The sequence below is a fragment of the Uloborus diversus genome, chromosome 2 (assembly GCF_026930045.1).
Source record: "Uloborus diversus isolate 005 chromosome 2, Udiv.v.3.1, whole genome shotgun sequence".
Taxonomy (NCBI): domain Eukaryota; kingdom Metazoa; phylum Arthropoda; class Arachnida; order Araneae; family Uloboridae; genus Uloborus; species Uloborus diversus.
In genome coordinates, this window is record NC_072732.1 from 142,064,004 (window position 1) to 142,087,786 (window position 23,783).

The window sequence follows — 23,783 nt, forward strand, 5'->3', positions numbered from 1 at the left end:
ATTTCAGACTTTCACAGTTTAACTTTTAATGGGAGTACAATGCATAGTAGGAACTTATGCCGGGGCCGGGGCCATGTAGCTAAGTTTGATGCATTTTGTTATTGTACCATAATACGCAAGTAAATGCAATTTTAGCAAATAATTAAAAAATACTAGCCTAGAATTGAGATTTTATATTAGTAAGATAGTGAATGTTAAACAAATTTACTCACTTTCAACAGTCCCTTTTCTTTTTCTTTCTCTACTAGTATAATACTAACTAGTAAAATTACAACAATGAAGAGACTTTAATTATAATTTCTCATCACAGTCATAATTCAACTTGTACTATTGTTCAGCCGGAAAAAAAATCCGTTGATTTCTTCAAAACGACGAAGTAGTATGATGACTATGCAGAATATTATGCCATCAAGCATTAAATCATAATTAAAATAAGTACTGCATTTGTACTTGCATCTGCACTTGCGAGGGATTTTCCAGACTTGTGAGAGCTCGAGAGCAATTGTAAATTTTGCGAGGGAATCGGGACTGAAGACAATCGCAAAGTAAACTTCTATTCTATTCAAGAGTCACAACTGACTTCAACTGCATTTATGTCGAGGACTGCATACTAAGTGCCTTGCCTCCATTGTTTTTATATACCGATAGATAGCAGCACCATCACCGGATCGAGCAGTTAATGAGAATTTAGAACTAGTCCAAGAGCTAATAGCTACCTGGTACTAGCACCCCCAGAGGTATCGTTTCACTTGGAGGACATTGAGACCACGAGCATATTTAACGTCGCCCAGTCCCCTTTAATGACGACGGTGGGTCTTCGACCAGCAAGGATCGAACCCGAGGCCCTCCGGCCCCGAGTCCAATGCCTTACCGATCGGGCTAAGCGATCGCATCGGTGCATTGCGATCGGCCGTGTTTCACTTGAATCCCTGTGTTGGTTTAGTTACTCTGTTCGGACGTACCCTTTGGTTGCGTTCGATGAGCACGACCGAGAGCGACCGGTTAGTTAATCACGTGACAACTAATGATCACGTGCTCCAATCAACCAATCAACTGCTTAGAATGGTAACCAGTGAGGTAACCGGTTGATCATAGAACGCTGCGGTAAGTAACTGGTTACTTACTGGTTAACCGGTGAGGTTCGTCGAACGCACCCTTTATGGGTTATGCGGTAATGCCGCTTCTCGCATCTCATAATAACAACTCAACAATGCACAGCGGTTGTTTTAAACTTGTTTACCTGATGTCATAGCACCTGCTCAATTAAACTTTTTGTAGCCTGAAATTAATGATACTTTGGTGCGTATTGATGTTTTTGATTGTGTTATATTATAGTATTTTATAAGAATTAGTAAAATTTACATTGGTACGCGTCTTTATTTTGATTCGCAGTAGTAATAACGGCAATTTATTCTTAATGGCTGAAAGTTCCCACCCGATGTGATTGTCGTTACATGGTACATTTATTCTTTGATATGCTAAGCTTTGTTATTGCTCAGTCAATTTTAAATATTTTTGTTGTACTTTTGCATTATGGTTATCTTTTCAGTTTTATTTTTTGGTTTTAATGTAGTTTCTTATTTTTTTAAGATCATCAATTGATGTATTGAGTATCCATACTAAGTCGCGCAATTATAAATTTGGAAAGTAATTACGGCAACCTTGTAAATTTCCTTTTGTTGGAAGCATATTCATGTGTCTTTCGAACTTGATTTCTGTCGTCTAATAAGAAATTGAAAACTTATTTTTTTAAATGCATTTGATTTGTCGCAGTTTTTCTCTCATTCAACTATGATGTCTTGAATTTATATCTTTCATACAGTTAGCAGCTAAAATAAAATCTCTATTCAAACACAACAGTTATTCTTAAGGGTGTAGAAAAACGGTGGCCCATGGGTCTGACCCATGGGCCACCGTATTTTACGTTGTATTTACGTATGGGCTTACTGGGCTATAGCCCAGGGCAGCATAATGAAGGCGGCAGCACTTTTTCCCATACCCTTTTTTTAAACTAAAAAAACTTTTTTTTTTAGTCATAAGGTCATAGGAGTGGCCTTTCATGAGTTCTTTCATAGGATGACCAACCAATTTTATATTTACATACTAACTCCACATATAATTGCCTGTTTCACACCTCGAATCAATTTTAAATTGTAATTTGCTAACTGTATAACATTACATTATTATTATTACATTATGTTTAGCAATATCTAAAAGCTTAAAGAATTTCTGTTATTTTTAAAGTTTGGCATTCTTATGAATAAAATCTTAGGGAATAAAAAAAAAATTATTAATTAAATAAAAATATCATCAATAAAAAACAGTAAATGAAGTACTATAATGAAATGCTTCAATACAATAATTATTATTACTTAGAATTAGTGATTATAATTTTGTTAGTTTAATGTGGATCATTATTATTGCATGTTAAATTTGATTTTGACAAGATTTCATTAAAAAAATGATTTAAATTAAAAAAAAAGCTAATTCAAATTTTAAAAAAATCACATTTAAGTATTAAAAAGAAATCGTGACTTTTTCCCCCCCAACTCTGTAAATTAACACAACTAGAGGGTGGCCAGTTTCAAAAGCCCGGAGCAGCTTCACATCCAAATGCGTCTCTGGCCAGATCTATGGGGGGGAGGGAGGCAAATTTGAGTGGTAGCTGCATATTTTGCAAAAAAAGTCAGTAAAACGGGGTGGGGAGCAGCAAGTGACTCTTTACACAGACGTTTTTATGTGTTTCAGAGGGAGTGGAACTGAACTGGAACTTGTGTACTAGCCACTTCCTTGTTGATAACTGGCTTCTGGTATCGGCACTGTGGTACCACCTATGGCGGCATATTTTAGAGGGCGGCACATTTTACGAAGTTAAGATGAAGCAATACAACTATGCAATAGTTTTCCCTTCACAAATTTTCTGATGATACCTTTTGCTTAGAAATAGGGAGTTAAAGGCGTCAGTTGCTGTTTGTCATAGGTGCAAAAAGAAGAAAGATAATTTGGTCCCCAAATTAAATTTAAAAAAAATGCTAATTTTATTTTTCAGTAGGAATTAAAAACTTCGAAAAACAATGTTAAAGATATTTTCGCTAGCATTGATTTCTGTAAGAAAAGATTATTAAAGTGTACAGTAGCTAACACTTTTTTTCCTTCTTTCACTCTGGATAAGAGGCAAATTACAAAATGAAAGTGAAAACTTAGTTATAAAAATGTACATATAACCAAGTACATTCTACGAAATCGTGCGTTTGTGTGCAGGTTTTTATGGGCTTCCCTCTATGTTAATCAATTATAACCAATAAAATATTTGCAGGAAAAATTATAGTTTTTGGTCTGCTTTTGTGTATTGGAATATAGTTTTGTAGATTATTATCATGACATCTTGATTAACCAACTCGTTAAAAAATGAAGTTGGCTAATTACTGTGCGATGAAAAGACATCCCCGACCCCTTCTACACATAGAAAGTAAAAATGCTTTTTCCAGGCGGAATCTTCCCTGAAAAAATTCGAAATGACAGGCCGGCATCCATGATTTAGGAAGTATAATTTTGAAAAGTGCTGATTTGGATAGATCAAACTGAAGACAGGGCATAGCTTTACTTTATGAAACTAGGGGGCTGCACCCCCTGCTTGTTTCGCTCGTCAACCCTTGATAATTATTGGCTGATGGAAATGTTTGATGATATGTCCACCAGTATCAGAATTAAAGTAGCGCGCTTAAAATAAAATTAGCATATCGTTAGGATGGACCGGGGAGAAAACTAATATTGGGCACGCCTTATCTCTGGAAGCCCTGATTTTATAAACCCATGGTTTATGGTTTTTCAGTTAATAAAAAACACACAGATAAATAAGTATGATACCATTTTAGGGACTTCCAACATATTCATTTTTTAAAATGAAAATTATATCCTCCTGGAAGTCATTGATAAGTGGAGATAAATGTATGGATCACCGAAATATGTTTGAAATAGAAAAAAAAGTTAAATACAAAGAAATTCAAAATGTATTTTTAACTAATAATCTGTAGGGCGTCTCCTCACCCCCCCCCCCCCCCCTCAAAACGAAAGTTGATTTTTCAAGTCACACACCCTCTAATACTTTTCTTTTTATGTCAAAACAATTGTAAAAAAAAAAGTTTCATATAATTTGAACAAGGGCAACCCGTGCCAACTTGCGTCTGAAAGTGTGGGCTATGCCGAATTGAAAGAAAAAACTTTCTTTTCAAACTCGAAATTTCATGTTAATAAAACATTGCCCTAGCCCAAATGTACCACAAAAACATTTATCCAAATTGGAAATATTTAGGTATCCTGCTAGTGCATCTTATAATTTTCTTCAAAAAAAAAAAAAAAAATTTTTTTTTCTGTATATTTTTAAAAATATAAGATAAATTTTAAGAGCAGAGTATCAAGCTGAAAAATATAAGCAGGTTGGTAATTAGGGTTAAATAGAAACTTTTGCTCTCATGCAATATTTAAGTCTTCCACATAGTGCTCAAAAATATGGATTTTTTAAAGTTTAAGTACAATTTTTCATTTTAAATACATTTTGTTTTTATTATTCATTTGCTAAAGTTTACTCAAAAATGTATCTGCTAATAATAATTTTTGAACTTGATATTTTATTTAAATTTATTTGATATTTTTTAAAAGTTAAGTGGAAAAAATCCATTTTCTGAAGAAAATCATAAGTTTTATGCCTCCTGCTGGATACCTAATTTTTTTTTAAAATTGGGTGACTTTTTTCTGTACATGTGGGGCTGTAACGAAACATTTTATCAACGTGAAATTTAAATTTTCGAAAAAAAAAAAAAAAGAAATTACTTTGACTTTTAACATAAAAGTTTTGTTGTCAGACGCAAGTTGGCCAGGGCTGGAAATTCAAAATTTTATTATGGAAAATCCTTTTTACAATAGGGTCACATGGGGGAATTATGGATCACACTCTTTCTGGGGTAAATAATGGTCACCAACTTTTTACTGTTAAAAAATGTTTTTGCAAAAAAAAACTAAATTATGCTTAGCCATCCTTATACATTCAATTTTCCTATACCAAGGTCAAAAACAATGCAACATTGGAGTAAATAAGAGAGAAAAAAGGTTTTCACACTTCTATGAAAACATCTTCAAAAAGGATTGCCTCGGAAAATCATAATTTTTTTAGTGTTGGTGAAACACTTAATAGAATAATTTTGTTGATGCTGTTTTTTAATAGCAAATGGTCTAAGCTTTTCATACCAGATACATTTTTTATTCTTTTTAAAAAAAGTTAGCATAAAAGCATGCTGATTATAGACCTGTGAGTCTAACTTCGGTGGTTTGCAAAATTTTTGAAACATTGATGAAAATTAAGATAGTAAATTTTCTAGAGACTAATAATCTATTGACTAGTTTTCAGTACGGTTTTAGGAAAGGTAAATCTTGTGCAACTAATTTATTACATTTCTATGACAAAGTTACCATGGCTTTGGACAATAAGAAGCCTGTAGATGTTGTTTACATTGATTTTCAAAAAGCTTTCGATAAGGTACCGCATGTTGCTCTACTTAGCAAATTAGCTGATATAGGAATAGGAGGGAAAACTTTCATTTGGGTAAAAAATTGGCTGACCGGAAGGAAACAAAGAGTGGTTGTAAGGGGAAATTATTCTAATTGGAGTGAGGTCTTAAGCGGGGTTCCTCAAGGATCAGTGTTAGGGCCTGTTTTGTTCATTGTCTTTATGAACGATACTCACAAAAATATTTCTGGGAACATGAATTGTTTTGCTGATGATGTCAAAGTTATGGGGACTGTAGAAAATGAAGAACAAGCAAACCAGCTGCAAGAGGATCTAGATCATATTACAGAGTGGGCTGATAAATGGGGTATGGCTGTTAATGTTGGGAAATGTCAAGTGCTACATTTAGGGCATGGAAATAAGTGTACAAGTTATTATTTGCAAGGTTCAGTCATTAGTCAGGCAGACAAAGTTACTGATCTGGGGGTCCTAATAAGTCAGGATTTAAAGTTTAGCCAACAGTGCAGCATTGCTAGCAACAAAGCCAATAAGATGCTTGGGTTTATCAATAGATCTATTTCAAATAAATCTAAAGAAGTTCTTCTGCCCTTATATAGAAGTTTGGTAAGACCCCATTTGGAGTATGCTGTTTAGTTTTGGTCTCCTTATCTTAAGAAAGACATTAATGTATTGGAAAGGGTTCAAAGGCGGGCTACAAGGCTAATAAGTGAACTTTCCCACTTAGATTATGATTCCAGGCTTAGAAGGCTAAAAACGTACAGTCTTGAGCAAAGAAGAGACCTAGGGGACATGATTCAGCTGTTTAAATTTATTAAAACGAAAGATGTTACGGGGCTAAAGTTTAGCACTGAAAACAGGACAAGGGGTCATTGTTTTAAGCTATTTAAATCTCAGGCTAACATGGATATTAGGAAAAATTATTATTTTAGCATGGTAGTGGAACCTTGGAACAGTTTACCGGAAGAGGTGGTAATGAGCAAAGGAGTAGACAGTTTTAAGAGGGCCATTGATCTTCACTGGGGATTGTAAATTGACTAGGACCAATCTAGCTGGGCCCAGAGCCTGTTGCTGGTCGTCGTATTTGTATTTGTATTTATACCCCAGTTTAGCGGGGTAATTCTGGATCACCGTGGTAATTCTGGGTCAGTGTATTTTCTGATATTTTAGATGTTTTTCTTATTTATTTTTATGTAAATAATGTAAGTATTAACTTTTCAACTTATCCTTTTCGGTGCCAAACTCTCTTTTAAAAAGAAATTTTAATGCTCCAAGTGCAACACTAGATATTTTGTCATTTTCAATTGCTGCTGAAGTAGTATGCCCTTTTGACTAGCAAATTAATTTCAGTTTTGAAGATAAACTATGTCAGCATGCAATTTTATGGCACACATCAAGAACCAAAATAAGCAACAAATTAATATAAATCAGTTAAGAATCATGTAAGAAGACAAATTCGATAGTTCTAACAAATCAAACCAAGGCCTTCGAGATAGGAAGGCCATCCAACTAGCAAATGACGTCATCGTTTGTCGATCCACAATGATATTGGGAAGTGAGCACTTCAATTAATATTTTGGTTAAATAAAACTATTTGGTTTATTTATTATTGACTTCTGTTATTTTAGTAGCATTACAAGTTCTACTTTTTCATTTGAAAACATAAAAAGGAACCGATAATCTTACATTAAAAAATACACTGAGCTTAATTCATAGTATTTGACATAAAAACATTTATAAGTATTACAAAGTATTCAAATAACTAAACACGATTTTATTTTACAATCATGTTAAAACAAAGTGATAAATAAACAGTTTTATTTTTCATTGGTAATTGTTTTTTAACTAATTGCATTTTTACTACTCGTATATTGTATTGAAACATTAAGTCTTAAGAAGTATTCAAATAAATAAATGAACTTTCATTTTACAATTACATCAAAACAAAAAATAATATTACTATTGTATTTGAATAAGAATTAAATGAAATTTTAAAAAATAAATAAACATTTTTACTTAAGAAAACGGGAAACATGACTGCAATATGTTTCAAAGACATAACATCAAATTAAAGTACATAATACCATATTATTAATGTTAACTTAGCTGAGCAAATTTATGCTTTTCAAAAGACGTGAATGCTTGGGTGCCATCCCCCAAAGTAGACGGTGCCCTACCCCCTTCAATTATGAAAACTTAAAAAAAAAAAACCCCAAAACATCTCCATCTCCCTTAAAATTTCAAGGGCACAGTTATTTATAACTATAGCCGTTGAAAAGCTATCATTACTATGAAACTATGATTCCGACCCCCCCCCCCCTTCGGTGGGCCAGGGTTGGCAAAAACCCAGGTTTTTTTTAAAAAGCCCATGGACCCAGGGTTTTTTGGGTTTTTTTAAATAAAACCCAAAAAAAACCCAACTAAAGTTGGGTTTTTTAAAAGAAATGTGGTTTTTTTTGTCTTTTTTCGGGAAAATGTGGGGTACTTGTAGCATATTGTAGCGTAAGTATATGGACAAAGTGCAAAAATTGTCTTCGGGTAAAAAAAGCTGGAAAACTAGTTAAAATTCAACGTTTTTTGAAGAAAAGTATCAAAGACGAAAAACCCGAGAATGGTGAAGTTTCTGATTTTTTAATTTTCATTATTACTAACAGTTAAGGCAAAGTTATTTCTCAAGTGATAAAATCTATTGTTCGTTTTAATTACTACATTTTATTTTTTTTTTTTTTTGCATTTTACTTTATTGTATTTTGTTTTGTTATGCAAAACTACAGTAGAACCTCAAGTGGTTTAAATCCCTTTTTACTGAATTCCAGCTTAATCAAGACATTTCTTTGAATTTTATGTTGCCTGTTTTTCTGTTTCTGTGTACAGAGTAAGAAATATTAAATTTTTTCGTAAGATAATGAAAATACTGTACCTCTTGTTTTCTGTCGACCGTTTGAAAAATCTGTTTATTTCTAAAAAATATACCTTGTGTTTATTCGAGATTTGTGACGTGTCGGTTAGCAGAAAATAATTGACATGAAAGCCTTTTAACTAGATTAGTTTCCTCTATACAATCTACAAATATTGAGAAAATCAGACGTGACAGGACTTAGTCAATATAATTTGAGCTATTTATTGACCAGTTAAAGAAAAAAGTTAAATACATTTATTTAAAATCTTTGAAGTATTTTTTTAATGCTGTTAAGAGTTAAGAAATACTATTAAAGTTCAAAATTCATTTTTTACGTTCATTGTTTGTGGTGAAGAACAAATAAAAAAGAAGTTTAAATTGTGAAAGTATTTAAATTAATTAATTTTTTTAAAAACTTCTCAGAAAATTTTAAAAACCCAAAAGTGGGTAAAATAATGGGTTTTTTTAAATGGGTTTTTTCAAAAAAACCCATTGGGTCCAACCCAATTGGGTCCAATTCGGCCAACCCTGCGGTGGGCACTCTCGAAAAATTACACAGGAATTCAAGTTGAAAAACGTTAATTGAAGAATGTATAATACAACATCATGAATACTGTATGTTGTACATCCAAAAAAGGTATTCAATATCTAAACAGCCTTTTTTTTTTTGGAATTCGGCTAATTTTCCATTTTCAGCTTTTTCTGCTGCTAATGATTCTTGTATGTGGGGGGTGGGGGGCTTTAATAGTTCATCATTTTAGGCTTTTGAAAAATTATTTTAAAAAGCATTAATTGATGACAAAGTAACCTTTTTCAAAAAACTTTTCATAGAATGACCATTTTAGCAACTTTCTTTAATACTTAAAACCTTATATATGTTAAATTTAGATCAACATTTTGCTGAGTATGCTCTTTTAGGAAATCAATGTGACAGTTTTGTGACAGGGGGAAGGGAGGGGATAACAAGAAGTGTGACATCACGCGTTGTTTATAACAATATGCTCATGTTGAACAGCGTTACATGTAACAAGGAGGAGGGGGGGGGGAATTTGTTCAAAAGTTTGCATAATGCTTTATAGACAGACCCTTAATTCAATTTATGTTACAGTTTCAGAGTTCCTGAAAGCTTATTAACAGAAAACCCAAGGAGTTCAAAAAATATGTAGTTCAAGATATTTTGCCCTTTTTAAGCATAAACAAACAAGCACAGAGCATTTGGCAAAAACACGTTGTGTATCCACTGCTCAAAACTAATATTTCGCAAGCCCAGAAATTATGAATACCTTTAACTTAACCACAATGTGTGCATAAATATCATAAAACTTAAAGACAACAGTGAAAAAAAACCGTATATTTTTTTTAATTTACGCACAGAACCAGCTTGTTTGAATAACATTGCAGGGGCGTAGTTGGGGGGAAATGTTTGAGTATCGGACCCACGACCTCCGGCGTTCAAATCTAATCTTCTTTCTCAGAACTACGGAAGCCCATCAGGGAATGTTTTTTGATCAAAATAACACATGCTAGCGTATGAAACAATTTAATCGAAACGGAAAATATAAGATTAGTTCAGTTAAAAGCCTGTTTCAATAAACTTGTTTACATATTAACTTAATATCAACACCAAGTTACGTTGCTTCTGATAGCAACAAGTATATTTGCAGAAAATTTTGACATATGTATATTGTCAGCTTGGAAAATCCATTTCGAATAAATGTGTGTACAAAGTTGAAAAAATAAAGAAATAAAAAGTTGCAAGTTAACCGTTTCAAATATTAAAGCAGTATACTAAAATTACAAATTACAGACAAAGATATCAGAAAGGAAACTGACAATTGTTCGTGTAATGGAGGAAAACTTAAGTAATCTTAACTGCATAAAATGTAAATTTGTTTATCTGAGAAAAGTACTTACCTCCGAACTTTAAAATTTATTCCATGAGACGCCCAGCTTTTTTCTTCACATGCAGGTTGTTCGGAAGCGGAAATCGCTGACTCAAATTCACTCAGCAGACACTTATATTATATATATATATTTTTTAATTGCCTCTACATTCCGGTACGTGGAAAGGATGAGATAAATCCAACAGTATTGTATTCAAAAATGTGCAGCCGAAGTTAATATTTCCTATTTCATCTATTTCAACCAGACCAAGAAGCACTATTGTTTAACTGGTAGACTGCACTGCTTTCAAAGTTTCGCGTCAAGTTCAAAGATCGACTACTGGTGGCGTAACGAAGCGGGGGGAGGGGAGTTGTCTGGCCTGTTATCACGTGGGTCTCGATCAAACTCGCTTGTCTATCTTGTAACTGCAAGAGAAATCGAAACCACAAATGTAGTTAATGAGAAAAACCCTACTTGCAAAATAATAAAAACACCTCAACAAGCTAATATAGACAGGGCCTAAATGCAAAATGAGCATATTTTGGAATTGTTTATGACAAGGACAAAGAGAGGGAGGACTTTGCAATAACACAATTGCAAAAACAATCCTGTTTTTAGAATGTTAAAAGATGGTGCTATAACCGAATTCATTCTGTACTTGAAAATCAGGTATACTTTGTTGTGCATGATGATAGCGACATATTCTACAATGGGAAAGTAACTTAAATTTTGGACAAAGAAAAAACAGAAACTAATTTTCTGGAACAAGATGTCGAAATTTTAGTTTGTTCAGGCAAGATATTTCTAAAAGTAATTTGAAATAAGTGCATTTTTTTCACTCTAGTTAATTGAAATTGAAAAGAAAAATCCTTTCAGTTGTTAGAAACATGAATGATGAAGGTAGCATACAAATATTAAAGAAAACTCTTCACCAAATTGTGGGCCTAGAGCAAAGAGCAATATCCAGTTGTTGTCTGCTAGTAACAGTACATCAAATTATTTCAATTATAGTGTGTCACATTTCTTAAACACAAAACTTTTTGTCAATAAAAAATCTCTTTGTGGGCTAAGAAATGATAATTTAGAATAGTTAATTACTTTTGACATGGATTACTTTAAAAAAAGGGGGTGACCCATAATTGCCCCGATTCGGGGTAGTTCCTGGTCACTCATTTAATTTAAATAAAATAAATAATAATGTAATTTTAGGTAAAGGGATTATTTGAATAATTTCCAAATTGTGTAAGCTTACTCCATACCAAATTAAATCATTTTATCTTTTATACTTAGGAAAATATTAAGATGTTATGGTATTTTGACCCATAATTGCCCTGTGTGACCCTAATATGTTTATCAATAATTAAAATTAAGAATGAAGATAGGGACATGGTCAAAAAGAGGGAAGACTGGGGAACTCCAAACTCTTATTTTTATGTGCTCTAAGATAGCCTGGTGAATTTTTAAAACTTCCAGTAACTTCCTTAAAAGTATTTCGAGAACATCTTCTCGAATCTCATCTTTTGCTCAAACGTCATTAAAGGTGGCCTACACATGAGGACTTAGGACTGCAATTCCAAAAAACTTCCAAGAGAGTACTCCTAAGGGGTCACCTGGACTCCCCTTTCCCTGTCACAATCGGTCTTTTCGAAAAATTATCGGTGAGTAACTCTCAATCTATAAATAGTGTAAAACTGTTTTTGGAATTACTACAATCTTGAAAATTTCCCCTGGATCTTTTTTCCCTGCATACTCCAATATACTGTACAGTTGTGTTTTGGACCTTTAATTTCGAAAAATTATCGGGGAGACTCCCCAGAATCTCTTCTCCCCTCAAATGTAAAATATGTATCTAAAACTGCGTTTTTTAAAACTTCAGTTTTGAAAAACTGAAGGGAGGTAGCCCCCGACACCCACCTTTTCTGACTGAATATTATCCTTACGATCATATTGCTGGTACTAAGGTCGAGTAATATGATTCCCCGGTGAACCAGAAGCTAAATCTTCTCCCTCTCTCTGCTCATTGAAACAATAAGGAAAGTGCCAAATGTGTCCCCCTTCTCAGTTTTTTTAACCTGGCGACAGCCCTTCGCACCCCTTCAAATGCTGCGGAGTAACCCCCAAGAACGGCAGTCCCTAGAATAAGATAAAAATCCTGTAGAATTAACTCCTCTGAAAATTTCAACAGTGCAGGTTATGCCATGAACCCCTTGCCCCAAAGCAGAATACTACTAAATTTGTGACGTACGTCACAGAACAGATGCCTGAGCTGCAGAACAATTCTGTTCAAAAGTGAGAGGAAAACTCAAATTTTTGCAGAAATTCTAGATTTCTGTGATATTTCTGCAGAAACTGCAAATATCTTCCAACTCAAGATAAATTTTGCACAAATTCCGCAGATTTCTTTAAATTAGAAGAAAATCTAAAATTCTGGGAAATCACGATAATTTGGCGGAAAACTCACGAAAAATGTTGAATTTGATAAGTCATTTGCAGTAACTTTAGATTTACATTGAACTTAATAAAATCTGCAGAATTTGTGCAAAATTCTGTCTTGAATTGGAAGATAGAAGGGTAGAAAGTTAGCAGTTTCTGCAGATTTTCTGCAGAAATTGCCTATTCTAAATCTAAGAAGATTCTGATTTTTCTAGCGTTTTTGGTTCCCATTTTCCTTATTTTCCCCAGTCGATCTTCACCACTGAAATTTCCACCATAAACTTATGTTTTGGAAACATGCCAACATTGAAACACGTCCATTGCCGAAAATTGCGTGCCTTGTTCGAGATTTCAATCCTTTTGCATCCTGCAAATATTTCAAATATTTAGAAAGTTTTGAAATGTTTTATTATATGCTACCCTAACTTGACTCATTTTATTTATTATTTTATTGATTTATTTATTTATAAACATTGTTTTAGTTGCTTCTTCAGGCCATTTAAAATTAACCAAAAAAAAAAAAAAGTGGTTTAAAAAACCTAGGTTCGGATTTTTATAAAATTTTGTATCTTTGCTTTTTCTATGCATTTTAGAAAGCATCAAAAATATTTTCGGCGAATCTCAACCGGTTTAGGTTCTATAGAAATGCACAGCAACAGTGAAGTTTTAAGAACTGAAAGAAAAAAAAACTTCCTGTATAAAAGGATTTTGAGTTAGGGTTCCCAATTTGTGGAAAAGCTCACGTTGGTTGCTTGTGTATACAATGCTTTAAGTACTTGCAGAACAAGTTTGGTCAAATGATTTTAACGTTGCAGAACATTGTCAAGTGTTCTGCTTTGGGGACCCCTTGTAGGCACCCCTTTGAATGCTAGCATTTCCCTCTCAGCAACTGTTTGTATTTCTTTTTCAGAACACACTGTGATTTAGAGGGTGACCTGTTCCCTTACAGCGAAAAGGCAGTAGTCGCGAAAACTGGAAAATTAAAAGCACAGCATTGGTATCCAAGCTCTCAGCTCGTTCTCGAAAAAGAGGGGAGAGGCAGAAGGTTTTTAATTGTAGTTTGTGTTGCGATTACCTCCGGTTTAACGAAAAATTGTTCTTAATGACATTTTAGTACGAAACGAATTTTTAATCAAATTATATCGTACTTTACAGTTTATTAAAAATGCAAAAATTCAACTTGAAAGAAAAATTTAAAGCAAGATGGATATATGTGTTGAGGGGAGGGAAAGGGGCAACATTTTGAAGTTTTGCCCCACCTTTGAAAATTCCTAGATCCGGCACTGTCTAAGCACCAGCAGACGCCACAATGTGGACAGGCAGGGCTTATGGGAACTAGAGGGCCTGCGGTCCTCAGTGGCTGCTGAATTTTTGAAGGCAATCCCAAACTTTCTGGACCTGATCCCTTGAAACTCAAAATTACTCCATAATAAAATTTGGTGTTGTTACCTTTTGTTTAAAATTTTTATCTGTTTAAAATATTAAACTTTTCTTTACTGCAATATATATAAAAGTATATTTTTTATTTTCAGCAACTTGCATTTATTTAAAGCTCAGAATGCCTTCTAAGCCGTGTTCATACTCTGCTTTGGAAGGACAATATGTACTTCATCAAACTTTAGGCACAGGTAAAAAGAATAGAAAAATCATATTGAAATTTGAGTTCTTGACTCTGTTGTTTGGTTGATTAAATGTTTTGCAGTCAATAGAAAATTCTTATTTCCATTAATCTCTTGAAATTACAATTTTTTAATTTCAAGTTATAGTCCCTAGGGTTCTGCTTCAATAAAGATATCTACAAGCTCCATACTAAACATCTTTTCATAAAACTGAACTCTTCAGGAATTTTATTTTAAAATAAAAATGAACCCTTTACAAAATATTAAAAAAAAAGAAAAGAACAAGGCCCTTCATTCATAATTGAATATTTTTCATTTTGAAATAGAATACATATCACCTGAAACACCTTAAAAGGCCTTGAATTACATTTTTTGAAGAGCTTGGAATAAAGTGTAAAAACACCTATATAGTCCTTGCTTTCATGTTCCCATGCAGGGGTCTGGCCAGAGGATATTTGGGTCCGTTAATGGGCCCTTCACAAAAATCTGATCAACCAAAACGGACCTTTCACAAAAACCTGATCAACCAAAATGGACCCTTCACAAAATGCTGGTAAACAAGAATGGATCTTTCACAAATTGTTTACTGAAAGAGCAAATCTGAAAGAAAAATAATGCATATTAAACCTAAACCAATAATTTTTGGAACCTTTTTTAAAGTCAAATTAGAGGAATCAGCTTATACAAAATTTGCTAATTTTGCAAAGAAAAAAAAATCGATACTCTTGTAATGCTCCTGCAAGTGATAAATTGCTACTGCCAAATAAATATATTGCTTGTTGTTTGTTTATTGGAAAGAAATTAACAGCTGAAAATAAGTTTGGTTTTATCACAGCTAATTAGCAGCGGTGTTGTTGTAAACTTTTCTGAAAAGGCTTTGGTAAGCACTTTTCTCCCTACTCATGATTTAATAAACAATAATAATAATATATATCAGCGAAATGAACTTAGAACTGCAAAAGGGATAGTACGGGTAGGGAAAAAAATATGATTGCTTCAGATAAGGTTACCAACTTCAAAATTATCACCATTTAGCGTCTGGAGTGAAAAATCCTGGACAGACCCCTGCCATGAGCCAAGCCTGTGACATGATTGGTATAACAAAATTTGAGCATGTGACGTAAAAGCTTCTCCTGCAGTAAGAGATTTTTTTTTTTTTTTTTTTTTTTTTTTTTTTTTTTAACCACAAGATGAAGAAAAAGTTCTAGTAAAAATATTTTTGCTACTTTGTGCCAAAGTGTAAAATAACAATATTATTTATTTACAGGGATGTAACTATATAGCTTTAATGTGATTTTTAATTAAGTATACCGAAACCATAAAATATAATTTAAATTTCTTGTTTGATGTATCTTTAAAAATTGTGATCATTGAAGATCTATATCTGCTTGCCAGATTTGAAATGGAATGACTCTGCTGACTGCATATGGTTTTGTGAACTGTCATACATTTGAACTAGATTTGATCCTGCATAAATGTGCACTTAAAGAACAACTAAAAATAATTTTATAAAATGATTCTTTCATTTATCAAGAATCAGTCTTTTTAGTCTAACTAATGGGTTTGTTATTTTATTTTTTAACTTGGTTGTTAACTTTTCTCTTTTATTTGCTATCTATTATAGGTGGTTTTGCTAAAGTTAAGTTAGCTACTCACATTTTGACAAAAGAGAAGGTTGCGATTAAAATAATGGATAAATCTGCATTGGGTGTATGTATATTCTTCTCTTTTGATCTTTTTCTATTTCATTTGTAATAATTGTTTTGCTTTAAGTACACTTTACACTTTATTAGGATGACTTGCCACGTGTACAACTTGAAATAGAAGCTTTGAAAAATCTTAGTCATCCTCATATATGCAAATTGTATCAAGTAATAGAAACTGAAAGTCATTACTTTTTGGTTTTGGAGGTACTATTTTTATTTTGCCTATTTTATTCAAATTACAAATTTCAAATTAATTTATAATGATTTTTTTCATGAGAGAATTTTTTAAATTTTGTGCATTTTCATTATTAGCACTAAGACTGGTTAATTCATGAATTAAGAGATGTATATTATTTGTTCATTTAAATCACCTGCAGTAAGTGTCAATTGTGTGACTAATCTGATCAGTAGCTCTGTCCACTCTTCCTTTTCAACAAAAGAAAGGATCTGATGCATAAATGGGACAAACACATGTACAGATTTGTATCCCCCCCCTTCAATAGTTTGTCAAAGAATTACCCACATATGTATCAGAAAACTACAATAAATAAGCAATTGAATTACTGTTTTCTACGTATACAAGCAGCTCAGCAGCCACCAACTCAATTAGATTGTACAAACTGCTTTTTCTAACTAATAATGAAGAACATAGTGACCATATATGCTGCTGTTTCAAAATGTTTATTGCAGGGGTGCGGAAAATGTTTTTACTGCCAACATTTCCCCCAATCTATATGAAAATTTCCCCAAAATTTTACAATTTACTTTATGTTTCAGATAAAAATTCATTCATTACTTTAGGTATAGATAATTTTGAAAAAAAAAAAAAAAAAAAAAACGCATCTTTAAAACTAATAGGATGAGCTGGTAACTTGTAGAACTAAGTATCTAAAAACGTAAATTAAGTAAATACATATTTAGTTTTAATTAAAATCTCCTATATGATATTTATTATTAAATTTAAATTACAATCCAACAAATAGTTGATGAAAATATAAAGAGTGGTGATGCAAAAGAAAATGCATTTAAAAGACACTTGCGAAAATAATCGGGAGGGGGGGGAATCAAATCTGCAAAATTCCGCAGATGTTCAAATTTTCCCCGATCCTAAATCGCCAGATCAGACATATTCTGCACCTGTGGTTTATTGTATTATATACACTGGAACTTAGAGAACTAGACATGATTAAAATCATGTATTTCACAGTCTAATCCCGTTTTAACAAAGTCAGTAAAAATCTTGTTTTTGAGAAATCTTTCGCAATTCCCAACTCAAAATATAGGATCAATATCTGATTTTGTAATATTGGTATTATGAAATTTTGTTACAGAGAATTGATTTCTGTAATCCCTTGGACTTCATTTAAACGGGATTCTACTGTATTTACGTATTTTTGCACTTGTTTGCCACTGATAAAAATATTGGTTCTGGCAGTGCTGGAATATTAATAGGAGTTCAAAAATTGAGAATTATTTTAAGAATAGAAAATCGTCTGTCAAGGTATTAAGGTGAAAATTGCTTCTGCATTTGAACGAAGCAATTGCCTGTTTGGTGATATTGTGATAGTTGAAATTTTGACCCTAACTCTTGTGGATTAACCCTAAACTCCAGTAGCGTTCATTGTGAACCACTTTTTTGTTTCTTTATTCTCCTAAAATTAATTTTACTAGTAAAACAGTTAAGTTACCGGATCCAGTTCAGCATTGTCGAAATAAAGCATTTCCCTAGATGCCAAACATTGCCAAGAAATATTATCAAATTATAAATAACTTATTGAATTTTTGGTGCTTCAAAAATGAAATAATGCTGTCAGGCATGTTATGGCACGAGTTTCATTGTTGGTGATGTCAGAGCGTTACTCGATCAGTGATTTCGGCTATTATAGATATGAGGATAGTAGCCCCTTTAAGTCTTAATCGCTGCATAATGTGCTTTTTATGTATTGTATTGTGTTTGGTGTGAAGTAATTAACTTTATGGAAGTCTGCCAAGGTCAGCAATGAGTACAGTGCACAAATGAGTTTCTTATGTATGTGACTTCAACTCTTTTGCATGTTTTAAAAAATTTAACTGCTGAAAGTCATTTTAATGTGTGATTCCTTAGATTAGCTTATTTAAAAAAAAAGCTTTTAATATTATTTTAATCTATTTATTATTATTATTAATATTTTGTTGACATATTTTTTGTGAATTCAATTTGTATTCAAAAAAAAAGACTTGCAGACTGCAGAATAGCATCATTTTCTGTAATAATTTTTAAAATCAGTATAATCTTATTATCTGCCATCTTTTATGTCGCAGTGTTGCCATCTTTAAACTACATAGTTAAGGCACAGTGCTCCGTGTTTTAAGCTTGTGAAAGTTGTAATTCTCTCTCCCCTCCCCCTCATGGTGGTACAGAGTTAAAGGTGGGGGTAAATAAACCACATTATTTTGAAGACTACACATAAACACTTGTGTTTAGAATTGTTTACCAATACAGTCCACTGCTCTGGAGGACGCTTCAGTTCATGCAGGGACGTTGAGTTTTTCCATTAATTTTTCAGTTCAAGTGTGTGCGCATAACAAGATGCTTTGTTTTTATCAATTGGGTCTGTGTGAGCTGAACTTGTGTATTACTCGTGTGAAACTTACAATAAACGAGAAGTAAGCGATGTTCTGTGACTTTTCTTTCACACGGAACAGAATTGCATTGCAAATTATTCAACAACTTGAAACTATATCTTTTTTAAAATCCGTATTACACATTACTTAATGTCCAAGAAAGGTTGATAGCCGTGATTTTTTTTTAACCATGTGCATACCATAATAAATTTTGCCTAGCCGTTTCATTTTTGTTTTTTTAAACAAGTCAGTCATTGACAAGCAAAAGAAAAATATAAGAAGATAAAGGTTTCTTAAAATTTATTTCTTTTGAATTTAGTATTGTTCTGGTGGAGAATTGTTTGATTACATTATCGAGAAGGATCGGTTATCTGAAAAAGAAGCAAGACATTTTTTTCGCCAGATCATATCAGCAGTCGCCTTCATGCATAAAAAGGGATACGCTCATCGAGATTTAAAACCTGTAAGTACTTTTTCAGTTGAAGTGAAAATTTTGTTTAAGTGGTTTTTACTCCCTTAATAACAGTACTACTAAACTATAAAGAAATGTTTTGAGTTTTTAAGGTATTAGCATAAGTGAAACACATAAACTATAATGCTACATAACTATTTTTAAAAACATTCAATGGAATAGAACGTTCAATGATGTTTTTAACTACTTGTATTAAATTACATATTTTTGATATTTTTCATCTGTTTCTGGACTACAAAAAAAATTTTTTGGTTTCGTAGACTGAAATTTTTAATGTAAAGCATTTAAAAGTGCTAATGAATGAAATTTCGAATTATAGTTTGTGTTTACTTTATGTGACTTATGGGTATAATTCAAATAGATGGTAAAAGTCTGGTTATTTGTGAAACCAAATTAATGTCCCAAACTTCTTTTTATCAATCTCTTTCCTCATCCTTATGTGTTCAGTGGGATTGAGGTTAATAATGTGGGTTAGTGATCTAACAAAAAAACGAGCTGATGTGTGCATCACATGACTTCCTTTTACTCCAATTTTAATGTCATTTTCCCATTATTGGCAATTTTAATATTTTAATGTGATTCAATTGTTTATTCTCTAAATATCACCACCAGTGGCCAAATTAAAACCAGATTTTTAAAAAAAATCGCCAAATTTGTCGCCAACTTGGCGACAAAACTTTGCGACCAAAAGAATGGCAATATATCGCCAAGTGTCCGCCAAATTATAACAATAATTTCCCCCCCAAAAAAAGGGCAAAAGACCCCTTTAGAAACACCCAAATGCAACCAAAAGGGGAGGTGCACAACTAGACCCCACTTGCAGTCTACGTGCCAAATTTCAACTTTCTAGGACATACCGTTCTTGAGTTATGCGACATACATACGTACATACGGACGTCACGAGAAAAATGGTTGTAATTAACTCGAGGAATGTCAAAATGGATATTTCGAGTGTTTATACGTTCTTAGGCACTTATCCGCGTGTGGTTGGGTTGAAAAAAAAACTCAACATTAATTCGGGGCTGAGCAAAATGGAATTTAAGGCCGATTTTCGAGTGAATTTTTTTTGTGAATACAATGTTTCCTTTTTTGGGAAAGTAAAAAGGAAAAAAAACCCTAATAATAAATAAATAAATAATAATTTTCTTCCAGACTTTTGACTTTTCTAAATACTGATTCATTTTTCCCCTGAATAAGTGTTAAATACTAGACTAACTTGTAAAATTTTATGAGAAACACAAATGCTGCTGTTTATGTATGAGCTTTGATTTTTATTTTACTTAAAATGTGTAAATCTACCATTTAACTCGTAGAGATTGATTAAAAATCAATTCCTTTTTTTTCTTTACCAGGAAAATCTTTTATTAGATAGTGATCAACATTTGAAACTAATAGACTTTGGACTTTGTGCTAAACCACAAGTAAGTAGCAAGGACAAATTTATGCTTGTCTTAGTTTTTTCTTTGGATGTGCATTCTTTATATGTTGTGATTGTAATTGTAAAATGTTCACAACATTTTTCTTTCATCTTGGTTATGGAAATTCTAAAGTATTAGTTGTGAATTTGACAATGTGTTGAACAGCTTCAACCTGATGCTTCATTCATTGCAATTAGTGAGATGCAAGGAGATGTTAGTGAACGTTTTAAATTTTTGAGTAAAATGCGTTTAAAGTTCAGATTCTAGGTAGGCTTTCATTGATTTTTTTTTTCTAAATCATGCTCTATAGCAGCACCAACCAGGGATACTAGTACTATCTCTTGGCCTGAAACAGAGTGCATGTTTTACCGTTTGCATTAGTTATCTCCAAAGGCAATAGCCGGGTTTTTATGTCAAATGTGCCCTTGTGGCTTTTTCAACTTGCACTTGGGGGATCGTTTTGGTGTCAAATTTTTAAAAAATAGCCAAATTTTCAGCTCTATCTCAAACAACCTTCGAGTTTAAAAAAAAAAAAACCTTTTTTTTTTTTAATTTAAACTTTTCTGCCATAGTAAAATTCAAAATTAATAAATGGTAATTTTATCTTTCTTAGGAATAAAATGCTTGAAAAAATTATGCTTATAATTTTTAATCAAAAGACTGATTCTTGGCGGCGGAAATAAAATTTAATAAAACTCAAAAGTTCCAAAATGTACTTTAGTATTCAGTACATTAAAAAATAAAGCCATTCTCAATATTTTTCTCCTGTTTCTTTATGGCCAAATTCTTTACTTCTGCTTATTAATAATAATAAGATTGCAGTTGAAAATTATCATATGTATTTGTTGTAAGTAACATTATCCAGAAATCATTGACTTTAGACATTTGTTAATTATTTTATGTTTCTTCAGAGTGGAATGCAGCAGCCGCTTGAGACATGCTGTGGTAGTCCAGCTTATGCTGCACCAGAGTTAATTACGGGAGAATATTATAATGGAAATAAGGTAAAGCCTTTTTCAAATGAGATGATTAAATTCAATGTTCTTAAATGCTCTATTAACTTTAAGTTAATTATTGCCAATGCCAATGTTTTAAATAGTGTTCCCGCTAGGCCGTTTTTGAAGGGCGCAGTGCCGTGCCCTTTTCAAAAATAACAATATGCACCCTGTGTTTTTAAAAAGATGCCTCAAGCACCGTTTGGACCCGCCGCAATATCGGGGCAATTTTATTTGTCCAGCGATCGTCTGAAAAAACGCACATGTCTTGCCATTGTCCCCAGAATTTCACCCTGAAAACGGCCCCATGAATAAAAGGAGATGCAAACACCTAGGCAAAGAGGGGATGAGATTCTCTGAATTCTAACAGACTTATCAGTTGGAAAACTAAAGGTAGATTTCTTCCTTCTACTGAGGATGAGTTTGAAAGGGTGAGGGAAGGTGTTCGGTTGTCCGCGATGGCGGCAGGGGGGGGGGGGATTATTGTTTAATTCCTCTTCATCCTTGATTTTCTGAGAATCAGCAATGAGAGAGGGAGGGTGGTAGGTAGAATCCTATATAATTTTCATCTGTAGGACTAGGAGCGCCAGTCCTAGGAAAAATAGAAGGGGTACTACTTGTATGGTCAGACAAGAACAGATGCAGATGAACTGCTGATGAATTTCTTGTCCGAAAAGTCCAAGTGCAAACGCAAACGGTTCTTAATTTGAAAATACACGGTTCTTGACGATGATGCCGGCCGAAAAAATATGAAGTTTACTGAAATATTTCAGGCTGTTCTCATTTTTCTTTTCTCCTGCAAAACAACTGAAGCAGGGTTTGTATGCTCTTGATAATGCTTGTAAAGAGCTTGAAAACAGCGTTTATTTTGAAGTGATTGATAAAGTTTTGAAAGCTAACATAGTGCTTGAATTAGTGCCAAACGTGACCCGGAAGCCTGTTGAATTAACCCGCGAAAAATTCTAAAAAAATGCATACATAAAAATAAAAAAAAAAATTGAAAAAAAAAAAAATAACTAAGTTTGCGAAATTATTGTTTCAAAACTCATTTACTGTTCTAGTTAACAATTTCTAAGTCCAATACAGGTCGATTTTACCCCATTTATAACTATCACTTCCCAGAAATCGCACTTGCAAAATCGAAGATTAACGAAAATAATGTAACAAAAACGGCACCTTCATCAAAATGAAAATTATTTTTGAAATAGAATGTTGAATTGAGCAATAAATATCGTATGAATAGGCCGTTTTCGTAGCTTTTCAGCCCTTTATGTCCGTTTTTCGTTTGCACGTGAAAATTAGGCTTAGTTAATTTTGGCGCATTGCTAGTTATTGTGAAGCAATCTTTTCGCATCTGTTTCTGATTGGTGAAACTTCTAATTGTTTTCTAAGTAGTACACAGTACAAAGCCTACTGAACCATAATGCAAGGGTATTTTTTTGTTATCTTGAATTTTTAGCACCCCCTCCCCCCCCCCCCCCCCATTAAAAGGACGTTTGAAATGGAAATGGAATGTGTGAAATTTGCCAGGGAAATTTTCTGCTGCGAGATATTCATTCATTTTTGCTGAGTATTTGTATTATCTCTATATTATCTCTCTCTCTCTCTCTAAATATATATATATATATATATATATATATATATATATATATATATATAAACTATAATATTGCTTTTTAAAAAAATCACAAAAATAAAATGCTGATGTATTAAATTTCCATAAAAATTGTCAGTGAAATTAAAATCTTGGATTGACCCCAGCTGCTTCGGTAGTGCATACATCTGCAAACATTTGTGTCAAGTCCAACACTAGGCATTCAAATAAAGCCTTTTTCGTTTTGCACCATGCTACGATTGCATTTTCGAAGCCCTACACACAGTATTTTAATAATTATTCTGTTTGAAGTATAATATTTTTAAAAAAGTTGAATTTACATTCATCATGATTTTGATGTCTACTAAAATACTTAATGGCATAATGCACAATACCAGGCAGTTTTTAGATAGGAAGGGGGGATCCGTAATTAAATACTGTTCATCTTACATTAAAATTCAAAGACTTTTAAAATGATTAGAATTTTTTATTCTTATAGGAAAAGTAGTCAGAATTATGGCCTGAAAAGTGTTGAAACACACGCAAAGCAAAGATTCAGCATTAGCTAAATGTGGAGTTTGGAAAATGTGCTTAGTTGGCATTAGGAGAGGGGGGGGGGGGACAGTCTAACCCTAAAG

The 23,783-nt window shown here is 32.9% G+C and overlaps 1 protein-coding gene across 1 annotated transcript in view; it reads left to right on the forward strand.

Annotated features, from left to right (window-relative positions):
* The first annotated feature begins 11,191 nt into the window (after nt 1-11,191).
* Nucleotides 11,192-23,783, forward strand: part of LOC129216579 (maternal embryonic leucine zipper kinase-like) — a 73,345-nt gene continuing 60,753 nt past the window's right edge. Inside the window, exons 1-7 of the mRNA XM_054850794.1 lie at nt 11,192-11,204; nt 14,270-14,365; nt 15,981-16,066; nt 16,150-16,266; nt 18,986-19,129; nt 20,491-20,559; nt 21,468-21,560. Of these exons, the coding sequence (XP_054706769.1) occupies nt 11,192-11,204; nt 14,270-14,365; nt 15,981-16,066; nt 16,150-16,266; nt 18,986-19,129; nt 20,491-20,559; nt 21,468-21,560 (618 nt within the window). The remainder of the gene's footprint in view (nt 11,205-14,269; nt 14,366-15,980; nt 16,067-16,149; nt 16,267-18,985; nt 19,130-20,490; nt 20,560-21,467; nt 21,561-23,783) is intronic.